Source organism: Macrobrachium rosenbergii, chromosome 54 (assembly GCF_040412425.1).
Source record: "Macrobrachium rosenbergii isolate ZJJX-2024 chromosome 54, ASM4041242v1, whole genome shotgun sequence".
In the NCBI taxonomy this organism is placed as follows: Eukaryota; Metazoa; Arthropoda; class Malacostraca; order Decapoda; family Palaemonidae; genus Macrobrachium; species Macrobrachium rosenbergii.
Window position 1 is genome coordinate 26,775,882 of NC_089794.1, and position 19,816 is coordinate 26,795,697.

A 19,816-nucleotide genomic window follows, 5' to 3' on the forward strand; every position below is an offset into this window, starting at 1 on the left:
GTGGTCATATTCGAGCAACATATCAGTTATCTATAACAGCAAGCATATGATGAAGTTTTGCATTTACTTATTAAGTTTCTGTGATAATTTTATTACTGTTACATAAAAAAATAATGGAAAAATGTGGAATTGTTTACCTAGAGGAGCTGTGAACGTTGGTTTTGCAAGTTTAAGGGAGGTTATATAAAAATAAAATTATGAGAAATAAAGCTAATAAAGATAAAAACATTAGTAAAAATAATACTTTGAGTATTTATTTATTTGATTTATCTTTTCAACAATTCTTTATTCGATTTATCTTGTTTTTTGCAAGTCTACTATTTTTCTAATATGGGAATTATTTGCAAGTATTTCCATAGCAAAACGATTACTTTCAATGCAGTATTCCATACCAATCTGAAAATAATAATAATAATAATAATAATAATAATAATAATAATAATAATAATAATAACTCTTCCTTTTGCAGACACAACAAAGATGACGCAATTTCTGCTCTACGGCTTTTTACTGGGGATCTTCATCTGCCCAAATTTGGCCGAGGTAAGAAGATGGAAGTAATCATTCAATACAGACCCCTTTCTTTAAGAAGTTCTATTTTAAGAGTTAATTTTTACTAAGTTCTTTATGTGAAAAAGATTGTTTTTTTTATATACGACGGTATTTAAAAAATGTTATGATTATTTGGAATCTGCATCAGCGTGAGACTGGGGTTGAGAAATTTTACCTTCGGAAGCAAGGCCAAGAGAAGGAGAAGGTCTGTTCACTTCCCCCCCTAAAATCCCTCAAAGTAGGCGGAGCTTTGTCTACCTCTTTATTGCGTCAGCGGGTGAATTGCCGTAATGTGAATGTACCTCTAAGATACGTCATCGCCTACGTAGTTACCCCAAGTGTGAGGCGACTCCGCCCAACTGGGTAGACCTTGTCTCTCTTGGGCCTTGTTCAGAAGTACTAGGGGATGAATGCTTTAATATTATTGCTCTATTTTAATGATATTCAAGGCTTTTTGAAGTTCAAGATAAATGTTCTTTTACTGACACATCTTTTTGAAAACAGAATCAAGCTGGAAAGTGTGAGAATACTGAAAAAGAAGAGTATAATCTTACGAAAGCAATATATCTTTTCTTTCTACCGTTATTACCGTAAGTGGGCTGAATCCCATTACGGAAATAAAGGGTATCCCCTTTTATTTTTATCTGGATTCGAAGGTTATAGTCATATACGTAATAAAAAAATAATCATATATATATATATATATATATATATATATATATATATATATATATATATATATATATATATATATATATATATATATATATATATATGACCACTATTTAAACTTGCACTTTCATTGCCCCTGTTCATTTTACCAGTGAACAGGGCACAGAAGGAAGTGCCCAAAATATATGGTTGCAACGTTCAAACAGTGTTTTATGGGCCTTTTATCTTCATATTATACTGTAGTATTGCAGTAAAAGACAATCATATATATATATATATATATATATATATATATATATATATATATATATATATATTTACATCTTCATACACATGTATAATATGTATCTAATATATATATATATATATATATATATATATATATATATATATATATATATATATATATATATATATATATATATATATATATATATATACATACATATACGTATAAAACGATTAATTATTCCTCCTTTAAAACATTCGCCTTCTCCATGGAATATCCAATCTCCAACGCTAAGACTTCTATAACGAAAAATCTTCAAAACAAACATTAACCTCAAACCGTTCACCCCTTCACAAAATCCAACGCGATTACATCACCCACTCATTTAACCTCGCCACAGGAGGAGAAATACCAGTCTTGTTATAAGTTGGGAGACGGCGAGGACGCCTGCATGACTGTCATTGTGGACAGAGATTCGAAACTCGTAAGTTTTCAGATGGGGAAGGTAACGGGTTTGAGGACGTCAGTACAGTCGAGGATTATAACACAGTGAGTATACAGAGCTTTCTGGTCCTTCAGGCGATTGATGGATGGTATAGGTGTGGCTATAATATTCTAAAAAAGAATTAAGAAAGGTTTTTGAAAATATATATATCTTTTGGGTGATAGATAACGGACAACAAAGTAGGGATAGATTTAGTTAGGGTCTATAAAACGCTTATGAATATGTTAATGTGATAATATATGTATAGACCTTTTATGTATTAGATGACTGTATATAAAAAGTATTCTGTAAAAAAAGTTAAATGTCTGAAAATATTTTCTATGGTGATATATATATATATATACATATATATATATATATATATATATATATATATATATATATATATATATATATATATATATATATATTTTACATATACATATATATGAATATAAATATTATATATCTCTTATATACTTGTATATATAAATATATGCTTGTATATATACATATATATATATATATATATATATATATATATATATATGTGTATATACATATATGCTTGTATATATATATATATATATATATATATATATATATATATATATATATATATAAATAAATACATATATACATACATACACTTTTTACCTATTAGATAACAGAGGTCATAAAGGCAGAAACAGGATATGAAAAAATATACAATATAAAAAAAATACAAGACATAAAAAGTATATATAAAAAATCTTTCCCAAGGGCTTCGCAGCATCCCGCATCGAATCCCAAGAAGGTTGCTACGTCCGCCAGGTGTCGAATACCTTGGAGGAACAAGAAGCCTTCCTTGAGGCACACCAGAACACCACCCACGATGTCGAACCCGACGACCTCAACGTGATGGCCGTGCCCCTGGACGACCCCGAGGGCACCATAGGGGAGACCCTGGTCGACTTCTGCGGGGACCTGCCCATCTACAAGATGGTGAAGGCGGAGGAGGCGGCGAAGGGCGTCGGAAAAAGGCAGGTGAAGGTGTCCTTCACGCTCTGTTACATCCTGTTCATTTTCCCCAAATGCACCACGACGACTCTCGTCATTCCCACGGGGACCACCATCACCTTCCCCTGGTTCTGTCTCCCGTTCAAGCTGCCCATCATACTCTTCGGTTAACGGGACGGATGCTTGCAAGAACGAGGACCTTTTGGGAGGATTTTAATGACCTCGATGCCTTCTGTGATTCATCGTCTTGATTTGGATGCCTCGATGAATAGTCATCTTGGTGGCTGTGATGATTAGTTGTTTCGATGATGTATACACATGTGTTTATTAAAGTGCTATCATGAAATTGATCTTTCTTTTCCCACTGATATGTTCTTCATAAAAGAAACTACGTGGAATCCATCGCTAGGTCGTTAGGTCGTGATGATAATATCTGTTTTTACTTTCTCAAATTCCCTGAAATCTCGCGGGTGTGTAACAAGAGGTAAACAGAAGCACATATTTCACTCAGTCTTTTTCTCCTATCAACAACTAGATCGCAATGTTCGTCGACTACTACTACTTCTACTACTACTACTACTACTACTACTACTACTACTACTACTACTACTACTACTACTACTTCTTCTTCTTCTTATTATTATTATTATTAGAAGGAAGAACAACCTCTCTTAAACAAGACCTGCTAAATAAAATGGCTGCATAATTTGAGTTAATTTCATATTAACTCTTCCCAGTCTATTATTATTATTATTATTATTATTATTATTATTATTATTATTATTATTATTATTATTATTACCGTACATTCAAACCAGCCTTCTATTTCCATTCCATAACGAAAAAATATTTATAGGAACACACACAAGATGAAAGACAAAAACAATAAAAATGATGATGATGATGATGATTGTTAATATTATTATTATTATTACTGTAAATTCAAACTAAACTTCTATTTCCTTTCTGTAACCAAAAAAATATCAATAAGCACACATACATAACAGCAAACAAAAACAATAAAACAAATCTTTTATCATTATTATTATTATTATTATTATTATTATATTCAAACCAACCATCTATTTCATTTCTATAAAGAAAAAATATCTATAAACACACATACAAAAAAAAATAAAAATAAAAACAAACCTTTGTAGACTCACTTGTTACCTCCGTTGAAAACACACACACACACACACACACACACACACACACACACACACACACAGGGACCCGAGAATCTCGGAGCAAATGAAATCAACTTTTCCTTTCGGAGAGAGCTGGCTGTGTTATCCTAGTTCTCTCATTAGGCCTCTTCAGCCTCGTTTCCAAAATAAGTTTAGATTCGTCCCATCTGGAAAAATGGTAGGAGGAGGAGGAGGAGGAGGAGGAGGAGGAGGAGGGGGGGAGAAGAAGATGATGGAGGAAAATAATAAGAAAGAAGAAGAAGAAGAAAGATGAACGAAAGAGGAGAAGAAGAAGAAGAAGAAGAAGAAGAAGAAGAAGAAGAAGAAGAAGAAGAAGAAGAAGAAGAAGATGGAGGAGGAGGAGAAGAAGAAGAAGAAGAAGAAGAAGAAGAAGAAGAAGAAGAAGAAGAAGAAGAAGAAGAAGACGAAAGAGAAGAAGAAGATGGAGGAGAAGAAGAAGAAGAAGAAGAAGAAGAAGAAGAAGAAGAAGAAGAAGAAGAAGAAGAAGAAGAAGAGAAGAAGAAAACGACAACGAAAGAAGCAGAAGCAGAAGAAGAAGAAGTGGACGGAAGAGAAGAAGAAGAAGAAGAAGAAGAAGAAGAAGAAGAAGAAGAAGAAGAAGAAGAAGAAGAAGAAGAACGTATCACCGAGGGCTGAAAGGCGTAGTCGGAGAAATTAAATTTCTCCCGAACGGATTGTTGTAAACTCCACCCTAAGTGAGTTGTTGCTTACTTCTGATTCGGCGACGCTCTCAAGGGTATACTAAGCAAACAAAAAGCTTGAACAGAAGGAGGCAGGTTCTTTATAGAGGTTTATTTTAGTATCTGGAAGCGTTCTGTATTTAATTACGGTCCATTTAAATAGGAGAGTGATGAGACATGTCATTCCGGAAGGGTGAAAAGTGATTTGAAGATACGCAGATTTATTTAGTGGAATGGGGACTCTTTCTTTTCTGATGTTTACCAAACGGAGAGTTATTGAAAAGGAAGTATATTAGGATTTAAATCAACCCCAAAAATATTGTAATTGCAAAAAATATAGAAGAAACCACACTAAAATTGACTAGAAAATATACGCAGATTTATTTAGTGAAATGGGGACTTTTTTTTTCAGATGTTTACTAAAAGGAGAGTTATTAAAAAGGAAGTATTTTAGGATTTAAATCAACCCCAAAAATACTGTAATTGCGAAAAATATAAAAGAAACCACACTAAAATTGATTAGAAAATATACCCAGATTTCTTTAGTGAAATGGGGACTTTTTTTTCAGATGTTTACCAAAAGGAGAGTTATTAAAAAGGAAGTATTTTAGGATTTAAATCACCCCCAAAAATACTGTAATTGCCAAAAATATAGAAGAAACCACACTAAAATTGACTAGAAAATATACGCAGATTCAATTAGCAAAATGGGGACTCTTTCTTTTCAGATGTTTACCATAATCAGAGGTATCAAAAAGTAAGTATATTAGGATTTAAATCAACCCCAAAAATATTGTAATTGCGAAAAACATAGACGAAACCACACAAAAAATGAATAGCAAATAGCAAATAAGTCTGCAATTTGAAACAAAACAGGAAATGTCTGATGTTTAACAAAATCAGAGGTATCAAAAAGTAAGTATATTAGGATTTAAATCAACCCCAAAAATACTGTAACTGCGAAGAATATAGAAGAAACTACTCAAAAAAGGAATAGCAAATAGCTGATAACTTTGCAATTTGAAAAAGAGCAGTAAATGGTTCAAGATTTTGGCAAGAAACGTAACCCTTATGATTTTCCTTGAATTTAGTGACATATGGCTACATCAAAAATTATATACTTAGCTTTAGTGGAAGCGATTTCCAAAGAATGATTCATAACTGTCTCAAACTTTCGATTGGAAAAGGTGAATCAAAGTTATAGAAGAGTATTAAGAGCAATTAACGACAAAAACTGTGAAAATGCTTCTCAGTTAGAATTATCAAACAGTATTACGTATCATGTAAGAAGGAAAATCTATTTCTTCTGAAAAAAACAAGTAAAAATGTACCGAAGTTTCTTCGGCGCAATCGAGTTTTCTTTACAGCCGCTACAGCGTATAATATAATCAAGGCCACCCAAAACAGATCTATCTTTCGGTGGTCTCGGTGTAAAGCTGTATGAACCGCGGCCCATGAAACTTTGACCACGGCACGGTGGTGGCCTAACATATCGTTGCCAGAAGTACAATTATGGCTAACTTTAACCTTAAATAAAATAAAAACTACTGAGGCTAAAGGGCTGCAATTTGGTATGTTTGATGATTGGAGGGTGGATGATCAACATACCAATTTGCAGCCCTCGAGCCTCAGTAGTGTTTAAGATCAGAGGGAGGACAGAAAAAAGCGCCGACGGACAGACAAAGCCGACACAATAGTTTTCTTTTACAGAAAACTAAAAAAGCAAAAAACATCTAAAAAACGACTTCGCACAAATCTAATCTTCTCATTTCCCCGGAAAGTTATTCGTGTCTTTAACAAGTTCCCGACAAGTTTAGTACTTTTCCTCCCACACGTAACGGGAGCAAAACTACGTTAGCTTGGTAGACAAGTCAGAGGAATTAGATTATTCCGAATGGGTCTCCCTCCGGAGGATTTTTTTATCTACATTATCGGGTTAAAGAATAAAGTCTGGGATGAATAGCAGATGGAAATGTATTATCTAACTACCCACCAAAGTAAGTTTCTGGGTGTGAGTGATTCTGCGTATCTTTTGAAATGCAGAAATCGATAGAAGGTATTGACGAGAAGTTTATGGATATACATGTGACCTCAGATACCCAGGGTATATATGAGTATACATACAGACGTACATACGTATATGTTGTGAGTATTCTGGTACTCTGGATGCGGGTTCGATCCTGCTACCTGAACTCAGAATTACTTCATATTCTTGCATTTGGGTCTATAGCTTGTAGTGACAAGCGTAGATTATATGTATGTATGTATGTATGTATATATGTGTATGTATATATGTATATGTTTATGTATGTATAAATATATTGTATATATACATACGGAGAAAAGTGCGGACAGAATAAAGTATACATTTCGAAAAGAACATTATAGTAAGCCAGATAACAAATCCATCATAGAAACACGAAATTAGAGAGAGAGAGAGAGAGAGAGAGAAGAGAGAGAGAGAGAGAGAAGAAGAGGAAGAAGATTAGGAACAGAGTCTTTCCCCCCACCACACTAAATGGCTATGCAAATGGCACAAAGACTGTCTTACTGGGAAGACATGACGCTTCGGAGGCAAAGTCTTAACATTGTCAAGGTAATTCCGCTTTATCATAAATGCATATTCAGCAGCATTAGCCGAGACAAACATGTTGGATAGCTCTCTTAACAGCAGTTCGTAAGCCATTTGCATTCTCAAGAAGGCTCTGCACACATGGCTAGAGAAGAGAGAAAGAGAGAGAGAGAGAGAGAGAGAGAGAGAGAGATCTTGCAAGTACTTTCTCGCTTTCAGCATTTATGTTATTCCATGTATCCATCTTTTCTAGGTTCTCTTCTCCTCGTTCTTCCTTATATCTCTGATTTTGTCTTTTATTTTGCTTGTCAGACTCTTATCCTCCATTCTTCCCACACGACCAAACCATATCAAAGCACTTTCATATCCATCCTTTCACCAAAACTAACCCTTTCATTGCCATTTGTCTCCATATTTCTTACCCTTTTAGTTCTTATACCACAAAAATTTTGTAAACAATTTATCACCACAACTTCCATCTTCTTTCAAGACTACAGATTTGAACATCCTCACTTCACTTCTGTAGAGGAGAATTGGTTAAACGGTCCTTTCATTTGTTCCAACCTTGGCTTCCACAAACTACAGATTTCTCCATCACCTCACCATTCATTTTAAATTTCACTGCTCCTCTTCCTGGTTCTAATGTTAAACTCATTTACTCTTGCTAACGTTTTAGTGTTTGATTTATGACTCTTTTATACCCTTTTCAGCTTTTTCACCAATCTCTGCCGTTTCTCTTCACAATCCCCAATCAGTAGTATTTCATCAGGAAACATCAGATTTTCCTCACTCTATTCTTGCCGTGGTGGCGCAGTGATAAGATTCTTACTTACCAGTCGAGAGGACTGGGGTTCAAATCCCGCTGCTTGGGGATGGTGCCATTGCATAAACCTGGTGGCCCGCCAACCTAGCGGTTTAAAAACTCGAGAGGTTAGTATGAAAACAGGTACCAGCCCTCGGGCTTGGGGGGGTTAAACAGTAGGCCTAGCGACACACTGGTCACGTGTCTTAGGCAACGGGACTTCTCCCCCACTGGCTATCGGCCTAAGAAACCGGAGTTCAGTGCCTATGAGTTTTGCGAAGCCCGGGAGGTCTTTAACCTTTAACCTATTCTTCCACATCCTGGCATCAACATCCTCTCCCCTTTATCTGACTTCTCTCATCCATCCACCCACCTATAAAAGCATTAAACAGCCTTTTCTATCACCCCATTATGACACCAAACCAGTCACTCACTCGCCCCCTCCCCATACAATTCCAGCGTATGACGGCTGTTATTAGATTCCAGCCGGGCTGTTATTGGGATTTATCATGGGCCAGCCTTTCATTTCCTATGGCCAGGAATGAAAATAAAACCGATGGAATGATTCGAGGAATTTTAGCCATGGAATGAAAGAATTTTGTCATTGCGCCGTTATCAGATATCGATGTAGCCATGAGTTAGTGTGTGCATTTAAGGTGTCAGTGGATTAAGGGTGAGAATTATCTCATTTTTGTTTTGTGGTGACATATATATATATGCCTGTATATATACAGTATATAACATATAATATATATATATATATATATATATATATATATATATATATAAATATATAATTTATATATATATATTTTATATATATATATATTTATGATGTAAACATAACACAAATTTGTATAGTAATCTATATAACTCTAGGGCACATATTTATATTCTATTATAGTAACAATACTATATATATAATATATATATATGATCTGTATACTATAGAATATATATAATAAAACGCATTACAGTATATAATTTATTTATAATTTTATATTATATTCTTTCTTGATGTAAACAGAAACAAATTTGTATAAACTGCAACTTTAGGACCTCTTTTATTCTGTTACAGTAATCAAACTAATGAAACACCAGTGATTCTGTAACCAGAATCTATAATAATAAAACGCATATCCAGCTATTTATAATCTTTTATTCTGTTCACTTACAGAAAAAGTTTAAAATAAACAACAGCTCTGTAACTGTAGAATCAATATAATGAAACGTAGAAGATTCCTAAAACCAGCTAAGATAACGATCGTAAGCTATCCAGCCATTTCTAATCCTCGCGTCTCTGGAAATACGTAAATAAACCCGAATGCTTCTGCTGACGCAGTTTACCATCCGCCACCCTCTTATTAACTTCCATTTGCAGCCTGGAACTTGGAATCCCCACCACCAGACGACCGGGAATGTATTCCAGGGCTCGCCTCAACTTATCCGGACGAGGCAACACTCGGGAGGTACACAATACTAACCCAACTTCCGACAAAGTTTAAATCTGTCCGTCGGAATATCTGACGCTCGCGGGAAGTGGGCAGATCGTTTCTCATTTCTCTCTCTCTCTCTCTCTCTCTCTCTCTCTCTCTCTCTCTCTCTCTCTCTGTGCGTCTCTCTCTCTTTCTCTCTCTCTCTCTCTCTCTCTCTCTGTGTGCGTCTCTATCTCTTTCTCTTTCTCTCTGTATCTCTACTTGGGCCTATTGGTCTAATGATTTCCCTGTCTCTCCCTTCCTCTCTGTATCTCTCTACGGCATTCTCTCTCTCTCCTATTCTCTCCGTATCTCTCTACGCTCTCTGTTTCATCCTTTCTCTCAGTATCTCTCATTTGGACCCTATAGGTCTAGTTACTTCTCTCTGTCTCTCACTTTCTTTCAGTATCTCTCAATTGGACCCTATAGGTCTAGTTACTTCACTCTGTCTCTCCCTCTCTGCATCACTCCACGGCATTCTTTCTTTCTCTCTCTCTCCTATTCTCTCTCTCTATCTCTCTCTCCTATTCTCCCAATCTCAACTCGCTCTGTCTCTCCTTTCTTTCTCTATCTCTCCCTTTCTCTCTGTATCTCTCCACGGCTCTCTCTGTATCTCATTACTGGACCTTATCGGTCTAGTATCCTCTCTCTCTCTCTCTCTCTCTCTCTCTCTCTCTCTCTCTCTCTCTCTCTCTCTCTCTCTCTCTCTCTCTCTCTCTCTCTGCCAGGTCCTATTGGTTTAGTAACTTCTTCTCCTTCCGCTTCGCAAGTTAGAGGATCCTTGATCCATTGCGGGCAATCAATAGTCGATGTGGACAGGTATCCTCAGACAAATTGCGCCTCTGTCCGCTTAAATGTTTGGGGATCGGTTATCATTCGGTGGTATTCTCTCTCTCTCTCTCTCTCTCTCTCTCTCTCTCTCTCTCTCTCTCCTCTTGCTTTGTGTGGGTAATAACAATAAGTTCCCGTATTTACGATCCATTTTCTAGGCCTATAAGCACTCACAGACATAGGGGCGTGATTAGGCAAATTTCATGATGAAGGAAACCGCTTCAACCACATAATTATTATCTGGATTCTTTTTCTAGATTCGCGTTTTCTATCATGACAGTTATTTGCTGTTAACCTGCAGTAATCATGAGACAAGATTGCCCGGATATTAGAAAATAAAGCAAGGCTTGTTTCAGCTGAAGTGTTTGGCAAACATTCGAAAATATTCGACTCTAGACCCATCCGGGCTTCTCTTCTCATACTAAATCCCCAGAGCACCAATAGATGGCGGTACTGGAAACCATGGCGTTCTTAAACTCTCTAAGTTTTACTTTCCTATCTCGCGTGTTTTATCTCTACAGATACGAAAACTTCCTGAGCGTTTTGGCTCAAACCTTCGCCTATCTCCCGCCATTTCAAGAGTGCTTTAACAAACACCCAGCGGAGTTTTCTGAAGCAAAACAACGTAAACTATGAAAGAAATGATTGCTTGCGGAACAAGAAAGGTTCAGAAGACCTCGTATACTCCCAAGCTTTTCAGGGGATCATTTTTGCTGTCTGGGATTCGCGCATCGTAATATTTTTTTTTTCTTTTTTTACGAGGGATTGTAGATTTGCAATCTGGGTTTTTACGATGTGTTGTTACGTTCCCGCATTTCCTTGGTAAGAGTTACAATGAAAAGTCTTATCAGTTTACGTTAGGTCTAATTTCCCATTTATACCCTCGAGTATACCGGTTACTTTGAATTGTAAATACAAGGATAGATATTTATGATTTTATTTAGAAAATAATACAGAGGAATTGCTTCCAATCAACTTTACACGAAGAATCCTATTAGTTAATGTTACTTCTAATTCATGTTTAGGTCCGTAAAGTGTAAATATACATTTTAAATTGTAAATATAAAGATAGACATTTATGAGTTTTTTTGAAATTTAAAAGGAGTGATATTATAGTACCCTTCATCAAAGCTGACCTGAATGACCTAAGTAATCTAAAAATTTTGGAGATAATCTGTGATAAGATGATCTCTAATTACTTAGGATGGTATATATCTCATCAAAATATTGTAAAAATTATGATTATTAATATATTTTCGCAGTTAATAGCCCTGACAAGGATTTGAGAACTTTGGATATGATTTTTTTTATAAAGAAATAAAAAAATTATTCAGTCACTTCTGAAGATGTTAGCATTCATTTATAAAAAAAATGGATTGTTTGAAATCACTTTCGATCATTAACTTAGACCATTTCTCTCTCTCTCTCTCTCTCTCTCTCTCTCTCTCTCTCTCTCTCTCTCTCTCTCTCTCTATATATATATATATATATATATATATATATATATATATATATATATATATTATATATAAATATATATTTATATAATATATATATATATACATATATAAAATAATATAAATATATATATATATAATATATATATACATATATATAATATATATATATATATATATATATATATATATATATATATATATATATATATATATATATATATATGTATATAATATAAAAATTGCACATACGCCTCTTAACCCGATCTACATTCATATACCATTTCTACGAAAAAAAACACCCGAATGATAATCGTAAAAATAAAAAACTTCAATTTCCCCATAATCCCATAATGCTGTGCTATTTCACTCCAGTCCTCATAAAAAAAAACATTATGTACCTATCTAACTCTCCATCATACTTAACCTGATGAATATGACGGACTGAAATAAAAAAAAAAAACTCCCGGAATTGCAAAATGGGTTTTTCCTGTGCGAACTCGTCAACGGGAATTGTGTTAAGAGTTTTTTTTTTGGCGACCTTGTTCCGAAAGCTATTTTGAATATACCTTTTTTCCAATTAGAGTTCAAAAGGCTTTGGGTAGTTTTTTTTTTTATTATGAGGAAACCTGTCACGTCCTACATTTAGCTCCTGGAATGTGTTTTTTTGACGTTACTTGTTTGAGTGGATTTTTTTTTGAGGGGGTTATTTTTTTTCTTACATTGTAGAACGGAAATGTATTTTAAGGCTCGTAATTGATTATACTGTATATATATATATATATATATATATATATATATATATATATATATATATTGTATATATATATATATATATTGTATATGTATATACATACATATATATATATATATATATATATATATATATATATATTATATATAGATATATGTAATATATATACAGTATATGTATATTTATATATATATACATATATATATTATATATATACATACATATATACATAAATATATATACATAACTGAAAGTTTAAGTATAATAATTATAATTACAAACACAAGATCTCATCACTTGTTAGTTCTCTCACATTAACCTTCAAATGACTTTTGTTTATACCTGCCTTTTGTATACCACCACTCGACTCCCATCACACACACACACACACTCTCTCTCCCAAGCGACTGACATTCTCAGGCCACCAAATTTCCACAACATAAGGGAAACGCTGCCCCAAGTCACCTTCTCATTCTTCGAGGGCCAAACTTTCCCCAAAGCTTCGCTAAGTGGTTTTCGCTCATACTTTGCCCCAAGTTCCGTCATCAGTTACGTGGGGAGCGTGTTGGAAAAAACGAGTCACGTTAGTCATTTTTTTTTATGGACTTTTCGCTGGGAACATAGCATAGAGTGACTGGTATTGAAGTAATATCTCCGAGAATTTGAACGAATTCCGCAGCTGTTTTTTTAAATGCTAAGCATTTTTGACTAACCAGATTCATTCCTAGTTTAAACAAGTATAAAAAATGCGCCGAAGGTTCCTCGGCGCAATCGAGTTTTCTGTACAGCCGCTACAGCGTATAATCAAGGCCACCGAAAATAAATCTATCTTTCGGTCGTCTCGTTATAATGCTGCATAAGACGCGGTCCATGAAACTCTCAGCCGGCCGTGGCGGCCTGTGTCGTTGCATTGCCAGAAGCACGATCATGGCTAACTTTAACCTTAAATAGAATAAAAACCACTGAGGCTAGAGGGCTGCAATTTGGTATGTTTGATGATTGGGGGTGCATGCACACACACACATACTGAATATATATATATATATATATATATATATATATATATATATATATATATATATATATATATATATATATATATATATATATATATATATATATATATTTATATATACATATATGTGTATATGTATATGTATATATACACATACATATGTGTGTGTGCATAACTGTGTTCCACTCTGTGTGCATAACTGTGTCCACTCGCGCATGTGTCTACATACGTAAGACCCGATTACACAGAAACGCTACACGTATATTACAGAATTACTTTCCATACAGCCTCTACAGCTCGTTGTGCCTGACTGACACCTTTTTTATTGAGTCAAGGTGTGACTTAGATCTATTACCAGCCATTGTGATGGAAAATTGCTTCCGTCAATCGCTGAGAGAGAGAGAGAGAGAGAGAGAGAGAGAGAGAGAGAGAGAGAGATCTTTTTCACGCTGAAAATTCTCCAATATCTTCATTGTCTTTCATTGTTTTTGTATCTTACATTCCGTACTGTTTTTCCATTTATAAGTGTCATCATTTATGTGTCAGCAATGAAGAGTGTCAGCATTTATATATGTCAGAACTTATAAGTGTCAGAATTTTAAGTGTCTGCATTACGAAATGCCAGCATTTAGAGGTATCCGCATGATGAAATGTCAGATTTTTCAGCGTCAGTATTTAGAAATGTCAGTATATAAAATGTCAGTATTTAAAAGGTCAGCATTTAGAAGTGTCAGCATTTAGAAGTGTCAGCATTTATAAGTGTCACTAATTCGAAGATTTAGCATTTATAAGTGTCAGCATTTAGAAGTGTCATCATTATGAAATGTCAGCATAATATAGCGCAGCATTTGAAAGTGCCAATATTTGGAAGTATTAGCAATTAAAAAGATCAGTATATAGAAATGTCAGTGTTTATAAACATCAACATTTAGAAGTGTCAGCATTTTGAAGTATCAGCTTTCTGAAATGTCAGCGTTCGTAAGTGTCAGCATAATGAAGTGTACATAAGCGTCAGCATTTAGAAGTGTCAGCATTTAACGATCATTATCTTGACATCAGATATCAATAACAATTCGTTCATTTATCAATAACATTCCCATACAATAACAGCATTGAATTACTTACACCCGAAAAAACAAAACTATTTTAATAACAATTCAGTACTTTTTAATGCACGTAATTATAACCACATCAATTTAATGACATGGAAATCCGAGGTGTCATTTTTCAATCAACTCTGCATTACCCCGTTATTGCGTCAGGTTATTGAAAACAGAGATATAACAGTAAATAGTTAAATCATTACCCGACAGTAAAATATAAAGTAATTACATTGTGCTATTTAGAATTAGAATTAGAATTAGGATTATTTTCATTACCAGGGGATATTTGTGGTGGTGCAATGACTATATATATATATATATATATATATATATATACATATATATATATATATATATATATATATATAAATAATATATTATATATATATATATATATATATATATATATATGTGTGTGTGTGTATAAATATAAATATAAATATATATAAATATAAATAATATATTATATATATATATATATATATAAATATATTTTATTCTATTCCTGATGACAATTTACAAAAGATAAGTTAAATTTTTCACTTTCTTCAAAAAACCTGGACACTTTTGTATGAACTATCATTTTTCCATTTTGGTTTTTCATTTTAAACTCAGCGTAGTTGTAAAAGAAGGAAGTAAAAAACTATAACCACATACACACACACACACACACACACACAGAGAGAGAGAGAGAGAGAGAGAGAGAGAGAGAGAGAGAGAGAGAGAGAGAGAATTTATGACCTAAATGTGTCTCGCTTAGATGAAAATGAGGTTTCTGTGATTTAACTGTCGAGTTATTGATGATAGGGTAAAAATGAGTTAATAAATAAGTAAATAAATACGGAAATAAATTAAATAAATAAATAAATGAATAAATAAATAAAAATAAACAAATATTTACCTCAAGGAGATCTTAATAGACTAACCAATAGGTGGAAATATTAATAAAAAAAATTACATGGTAACTTTTCTATGAATTGCTTTTAGAAACTGAAGATACGCTTGCTTGCTATCTCTACAAAATCAACTGTCATTAAACTATTCATTTATGTATATATTTTCCCCTAAAGTTTTTTATAATATCCACAAAATAAATAATTGTTGAAAAGTACATACAATTTGAAACAAGTAAAAAATACGTCGAAGTTTCTGCGGAGCAATCGAGTTTTCTGTATATCGTATAATCAAAGCCACCGAAAATAGGTCTATCTGTCGGTGGTCTTGGCATAATGCTGGATGAGCCGCGTCCCATGAAACTTTAACCACGGCCCGGTGGTGGCCTGGCCATATCGTTGCCAGACGCACGGTTATAGCTAACTTTAACCTTAAATAGAATAGAAACTACTGAGGCTAGAGGCCTGTAATTTGGTATGTTTTATAATTGTTGGGTGGATGATCAACATACCAATTTGCAGCCCTCTAGCCTCCGTAGTTTTTACAAAAAACTAAAACCTGAATCAGATCTCGTGTAAAACAGCTCTTTATAACGTAAAAGCACGAGAGAAGAAATTACGTAAATGTACAAGAGAAAAACAAGAGTAAAACCATTCCCTCAATATGTCTCTCCCGGATGCGTCCTCTCAAGCAGGACCCACGAAACCCGGGGGACGAAACAAATGACGTCATTTTAACTTTCCCAGAGATTCTGGGTTCGGCGGATGGGGACATTGGATTTGGATCGTCTTATCATCGCCTTGCTGAGACAGAGAGAGAGAGAAGGAATTTAACCCCCAGCAAATCACGCTTTTCGCCATCTTATCATCGTCTTGCTCTCTCTCTCTCTCTCTCTCTCTCTCTGAATCTCTCTTTTGTCTTTGGCTCTCTCTCTCAAGATGATTTCAGGTGTGAATCACAGAGAGAGTCTTCAAGATGATTTCAAAAATTGAAGAAAAGGATAGTTACGAACATAGCTAGTGTTTCCCTGAGCTGCAAATACATCTTGTGTGATATATATACGTATATATATATATACGTATATATCTATCTCTTATTTTTGTAAAGTTGTTTGGATTGCTCTGAGTCCTCTTTTTATTATCAATAAAACATTCAGTAAAGTATATATATAATCACCGTAGGTTTTGTCTTTAGTTTTTCAGCTATATATTAATTATATATAATATATATATATATATATATAACAAAAATTTAAAAAATCAAAGACCTCATATTTTTGTAAATTTAAAACAATGTTATATTCTCAGAGGAAAATCCATTAATTTAGGCTAAATTTTATCTGAAATACTTAATGGGCAAATAACCTTTTAAAATTCCCTATTCATCTAATCTTCTAAGAGCACTGTACATCACTGAATATTTTGTTCTTCTAATACATTTTTTTATTAATCAAATCGATTCATTCTGCTCATAATTTATTCACCCCCCCTAAAAAAAAAAACTAAGGCACATTAATTTAATGAAACGAAGCCAAGGTTACTTCTAATAACTCCCGAATCTTTTTTTTTAATAAAAAAAAAGTTAAATCGATTCATTCTGCTCGTAATTTATTCACTTAAAAAAACTATGGCACACATTAATTTAATGAGAGAAGCACCGCTTACATCTATCTAATAATAATAATAATCGACTCTTTACAATATGAAGGGAAGCTTTTTAATCAAGCCTTTATGCTTGAGTGACACTGGATCTAATGTTCTACTGTAGTCTTACATATTTTTTTTTCTAAATTCATAATGAGATCCTTTGAACATTATAAGGTGATGGATTAAGATGTTAAACTTTTGTACAGCGGGAAGCTGCACTTTTCGGTGATATCACAAAGGTGATGAGAGAGAGAGAGAGAGAGAGAGAGAGAGAGAGACTAAAAAGAGAGAAAAAGAGAGAGAAGAGAGAGAAACAGAGAGAAAGAGAGAGAGAGAGAGAGAGAGAGAGAGAGGAATTACTAAAAACAGAGGAAAAAGAAGGAAGAGAGAGAAGAGAGAGAGAGAGAGAGAGAGAGAGAGAGAGAGAGAGAGAGAGAGAGAGAGAGAATTACTAAAAACAGAGGAAAAAGAAGGAAGAGAGAGAGAGAGAGAGAGAGAGAGAGAGAGAGAGAGAGAGAGAGAGAGAGAGAGAATTACTAAAAACAGAGGAAAAAGAAGGAAGAGAGAGAGAGAGAGAGAGAGAGAGAGAAAAAAAGAGAGAGAGAGAGAGAGAGAGAGAGAGAGAGAGAGCCTTACCAAAATAACACAGACAGAAAAAAAAAGAAGGAAAAGTAATGGGAACTTAAAACTAAATAAAATCTATCAGAAACCTAACATAAGAAAGGGAACAAACGGAAAAGACGAGAATTAACGTGGGAGAATAAATATAGAGAGAAAGAGGAACATTTTTTGTCTAGTGACCTGGTTAACTGAGGCTCAATTTTTTTGTCTGTCTCCCTGCCTGACTCTTGCGTTCCTTTTCCTTTTTATTCTCCCTCTCTCTCTCTCTCTCTCTCTCTCTCTCTCTCTCTCTCTCTCTCTCTCTTCTCTTACCACACCCCACTTCCCTACCTCACCCAATCCAACCTTTGTTCTCTCTCTCTCTCTCTCTCTCTCTCTCTCTCTCTTATCCAATTGGTCAGTTCCTACCTCCCCCCACCAACCTCTCTCTCTCTCTCTCTCTCTCTCTCTCTCTCTCTCTCTCTCTCTCTCTCTCTCTCTCTCGCCGGCCAACCTCTCTTAATTTAATTAAGCCCCCATTTTCATCAGACCATTTTAGGGAATTAAGTTGGGCGAACGAGGAAAAGGATCTGAAAGTGAAAGGGACATCAAACGATGTCCTCGATGATGTCCAAAAGTTACAACCGGACTGTTGGACTAAAGTCAACGGGAAGTGACCTCGTCATTGGATTTCATGGCCTTCTCTTTTAGGGGTAGCTTTTTCTTTTTTTTTTTTTGGAGGGGGGGATTTTAGAATGTTTTGAGGATTTTTTTAGGGACAGTTTGGGGATTTTTAAGGGCCGTTTTGGGGGGATTTTGTTTGCACGGTTAGGGGATTTTTGAGTCAGCTTTTGGGGAATTTTTAGGGGTATTTTCGGCTTTCTCGCTGGATTTCATGGCTATTTTTGGGGGCAGTTTTTTTGGGGTGGAATTTAAGGATGTTTTGAGGAATTTTCGGGGGTCCATTTGGGGATTTTTTTTAAAGTCAGCTTTTGAGGGGATTTTGTTACCAGGGGTTTAGGGATAATTTGAGGGTAAGTTTTGGTGGGTATTTTCTTAAGATTAGTTTTGGGGAGGATTTTGTTAGCATTGTTTGTGGATTCTTTGTAGGTAAGTATCGTTTTTTTTTTTCTTGTCAGTTTTGGGGATTTTTCAAGGTATTTTTAGTTTCGTCATTGGATTTCTTGGGTTTTCTTTCGGGACAGCTTTTGGGGGAATGTCAGGATGTTTTGAGGATTTTTGGGGGGCGGTTGGGGGATTATTTTTAGGTCGGTTTTGGGGGGATTTTGTTAGCAGAGTTTGGGGATACTTTCGGGTATGTTTTTTGGGGGTATTTTTTGGCTTCATCGTTGTATTTCATGGCAATTTTTTCGGGGTGGTTTGGGGAAACTTTAGGGGCAGTTCTGAAGGATTTTTTTAGGGCAGTTCAGAATTTCTTACGTCAGTTTTAGGGGGATTATGCTTTGGGGATTTTTGTGTCAGTTTTGGGGGGAGATATTTTTGGCTTCGTCATTGGATTTCATGGCCTTTTTTTTCGGGGCAGCTTTTAGGGGGAATTTCAGGATTATTTGAGGATTTCTGGGGGTCGGTTTGGGGATTTTTCATGTTACTTTTATGGGGATTTTATTAGCAGTGTTTTGGGTGGGTTCTTTGTGGGTATGTTTTTGGGGATTTCTAGGTTGGCTTAGTCACTGGATTTCATGGCCTTTTTTCAAGGCAGCTTTTTTTGCGGGGAATTTTAGAATGTTTTGAGGATTTTCGGGGGGGCCGTTTGTGGATTTTTCTAAAGGTCACTTTGGGAGGATTTTGTTATAAGTTTTGGGGGATTCTTTGGGGGTAT

At 34.7% G+C, this 19,816-nt stretch overlaps 1 protein-coding gene across 1 annotated transcript in view; it reads left to right on the forward strand.

Annotated features, from left to right (window-relative positions):
* Window positions 1–5,534: 5,534 nt before the first annotated feature.
* LOC136834623 (trichohyalin-like) overlaps window positions 5,535–19,816 on the forward strand; it is a 39,397-nt gene continuing 25,115 nt past the window's right edge. Inside the window, exons 1-3 of the mRNA XM_067097202.1 lie at window positions 5,535–5,584; window positions 8,110–8,345; window positions 9,583–9,670. Of these exons, the coding sequence (XP_066953303.1) occupies window positions 5,535–5,584; window positions 8,110–8,345; window positions 9,583–9,670 (374 nt within the window). The remainder of the gene's footprint in view (window positions 5,585–8,109; window positions 8,346–9,582; window positions 9,671–19,816) is intronic.